The 3,290-nt window shown below is 42.2% G+C and overlaps 2 protein-coding genes across 2 annotated transcripts; both read right to left on the minus strand.

Moving 5' to 3' along the window:
• Positions 1–544: 544 nt before the first annotated feature.
• On the minus strand, positions 545–1,729 carry TM35_000471610 (uncharacterized protein; the record flags this gene model as incomplete). The annotated part of the gene is made up of 1 exon (XM_029030421.1): positions 545–1,729. One exon carries the CDS (start codon positions 1,727–1,729, stop codon positions 545–547), a length of 1,185 nt encoding a protein of 394 aa, XP_028878332.1.
• A 551-nt stretch (positions 1,730–2,280) lies between these two features.
• TM35_000471620 (uncharacterized protein) lies at positions 2,281–3,219 on the minus strand (the record flags this gene model as incomplete). The annotated part of the gene is made up of 1 exon (XM_029030422.1): positions 2,281–3,219. One exon carries the CDS (start codon positions 3,217–3,219, stop codon positions 2,281–2,283), a length of 939 nt encoding a protein of 312 aa, XP_028878333.1.
• Between the last annotated feature and the right edge of the window lie 71 nt (positions 3,220–3,290).

Raw genomic sequence — 3,290 nt, forward strand, 5'->3', positions numbered from 1 at the left:
GAAACTCACATCGTGAAAGAAAAACCTACCAGTTAAAGAATGAAATACAGCGAAATAACCGTAGTAAGAGTAAAAACAAAAATAAAGCCCACACTCACAAATATCTCAAAAAAGGCTGAACGCACCAGAAAACCACAAGCAAAAAAACACATTAAACATTAGCCCAAATTTACCATTAAACACAGATACATACACCAACTATGGGTGTAAGTCTATGTGTTTATATAAGCAATTATAAATATAAATTCATCTGTTATTATTATTTCTTTTCTTTCACTGTAAAAAGCAGTTCATCATCATCATCACAGTGCAAGCCCAGGTACACACACAGAGAAAGAGTCTCCAAGAACACACACACACACACACAATGGAGTAGCAATAATAATTATTATAGGATAAACACATAGAGAGCAAAAACACACAAAACAATTAACAATAAGAAACAAAAAAGATAATCCCAACAGGTGGAAGATTACTTAGACTGTAGGGAATGTATGCAAAGAAAAGAAAAGAAAACAAAGGATGACCTGAGTCACCACCACAATCAGCACACAAGAATACAGGCCAGTGTAACCACAATCAGTAGTGGTACACGCACCCACACAGAACTGCTGATACTGCTGCTGTCAACATTAGCCTTGTTGTTGTTTGTGAGTTCAGGAAGAAGTGTTGTTGTTGTTGTGGTTGTGGTAGTGGTGGTTGAGGTTGATTCCCCATCATTACTGATTTTGTCCTTTGTCAAATGATTCTCTGTAGGTGCAGGTGAAGTTGGTGAATTAGACTGAACACCATTGTCTCCTGCATCTCGATTCACGTTTTTGTGTGTACCCACTTCAACACTACCGTCAGTATTAGGTGATGCTTCAGTACTCTCCGTTTCATCGACTCTCTTTCCATTTTCCTCCCTTCCCTCTTTACCGTCTGTTCTAGACAAACCTTCTTTACTCACAACTGGGTCTCCACGAATTGACGTACCAGTGTGTCCCGAAGCAGCAGTATCTGGTTCCGGTCTATCATAACTCAAATGCTGCGGTTTGCCCTCTCTACCAACAGTAACAGTCTCAGGGCTTTGGGATGTGTGAAGAGTACCATTATCACCAACACCAGGAGAAGTTCGATTATTAGGACAGGTAGAGCCTAAAACAACACCAGATGGACTGGCGCAAGAAGCACCAGGATCAGATATAGTTAATGATGTTGGACCAGGAGGAAGAGGATGAGTAATAGTAACAGAAAGGTCTTGATCCTGTTGTTTAGATTGTAGTGGTAGAGTGGATGCAGATTCTACAGATTTCGCTACTTCTTTAGCACCTGGAGATACACCTTCACCCCTGACTAAGGATGGGCCAGAAGCCTGTAATAACTTCTCATTCTCTGAATCAGCAGGTTGTGGTAATGCTTCCTTTTCCAAGTTATGAGCATCCTTCTCATCCAACTGTTTAGGGGCTTTTACACCCCCTTGGATGTCGGCAGCAATAGTTTTAGCACAACGAGGAGAATCCGAATTATCACCACAAGTAGGAGATTCAGATTCCTCCTCTCCTACTTCTGCTCCATCTTCGTCAGTCCTTTTACTCTTGTCACCCACAGGAGTAGCACGACGAACAAGAGAAGGAACACCAACAGTAAAAGGTTTAGGACTATCAGCCCATACTAACCCAGAAGCACAACACAGTGCAAGAGTTAGTAAACAGAGCAGGTAGCACCTCACCATTACAGCCTTTGTCATTGTTGTGTTTTACTACAATAGACTAATACAAGGAAGAAGAAGGAAGAGAAAAAACTATAATAGAAAACAAACAAACACAAACCAATACAACAAATACTCACAGTAAGAGAAGCAGCAACTGCACAGTAAGCAACAAAAAGAAATATGCCACTTGCATGATAATATGTAATCCATTAATAAAAAAAAAAAGGGAAGACCCCACCATACCCATATAAGAGAGGGAGCCAAAGACACACAATACCCCATGGCTCTAGTTTATGTATTAAATTACTGCACAAACACACACATCTGTGTGTCCTAGCAAGAGATGTATACCGTCAGTGAGCAGGACAGCCCAGTTTTCTGCAAACATACAACGGGAAAAGCAAGTAATGGAATTATTAGAAAAAGAACACACACACAAAAGTAAAAGAAAAGAAATTGCAATTAATAAGAGAGCTGGTAAACAGATTATTAATTTATTCACCCATGAGCTATGTACGCAATTATAATTATATTAGCTTAACCATTATTATTATTATTATTATTTGTTCTCAGATGAGTCCCACCGTTTAGTACACAGTAAAGGAGAACAACAGAGCCACAATCAGCAGCGGTGCTGCAGTGTGCATCCACACAGAACTGATACTGCTGTCAGCATTAGCCTTGTTTTTTGGGGTGGAAGTGATGGTGTTGCTGATCTCTGCGTTGGGTACAGGAACAGGTGATGTAGTGGTGGTTGGTGCTTCTGTGGTAGTGTTATCGGAGATCGGCGGAGTAGTGGTATTTGTTTCTTGTGAGTCTGGTGTGGCAGTTGCATTAACAGGTGCAGGAGAAGATTGTTGAGGAGTATTATTATCGCCAGGTACAATGTTATCCCCTGTGTTATTTGATGATCCTGGGTTACCTTCTTTAGGTGGATTAGACTGCTGAGTTTCGGTGTGTTCTTCAGCACTATCACCACCTCCATTAGTAGAGGTACTCCTCTCCGCTTGAGGGGCAGAAATAACCGATGAACTGACAGCAGCACTAACATGTTGGGTGCCATCCTCTTGAACAGGCGAAGAAGTGATTTGTGGTTGCTTTTCTCCATGTTTCACAACGTTCTGATCAACATGTGGTCCCTCAGAAGGTGGTTGTGCTGGTCCTTTGACTGGTGCTTCGAGTGGTCCTGGGAGTGGTGCTGGAACTGGTACTTCTTGTCTTTCGTCTCTTTGTTCCGACACACCTGGTCTACTATGAATGTCCTGCTCTTGTGAGTTACTAGGATGAATTCCGGTAGCAGGCAGAGAACGGGATTCAGAAGAAGAGCCACTGCCTCCACGATGAGTGTTTCGAAAAATATCAGGATCGTATTCTTCGAAGGCACCGTCACCACCAGGAATGCCGTCAAGCGCCATCACCGCCTTTAGTTGTCCAGCAGTAGAAGCAGCCGCCGTCATGGTATACCCGCAGGGGCAGCACAGCACAACGGCCAACACGCACATCACACGGCGCATCATCATCATCATTATGAGAAAGACAAGGGGTTTGTTTTCACGTAAAAACACTGATCTAGAAAGAAAGAGAATCAAAAAGTAAA

This window comes from Trypanosoma theileri (assembly GCF_002087225.1).
Source record: "Trypanosoma theileri isolate Edinburgh chromosome Unknown TM35_Tth_47_V1, whole genome shotgun sequence".
Lineage (NCBI taxonomy): Eukaryota > Euglenozoa > Kinetoplastea > Trypanosomatida > Trypanosomatidae > Trypanosoma > Trypanosoma theileri.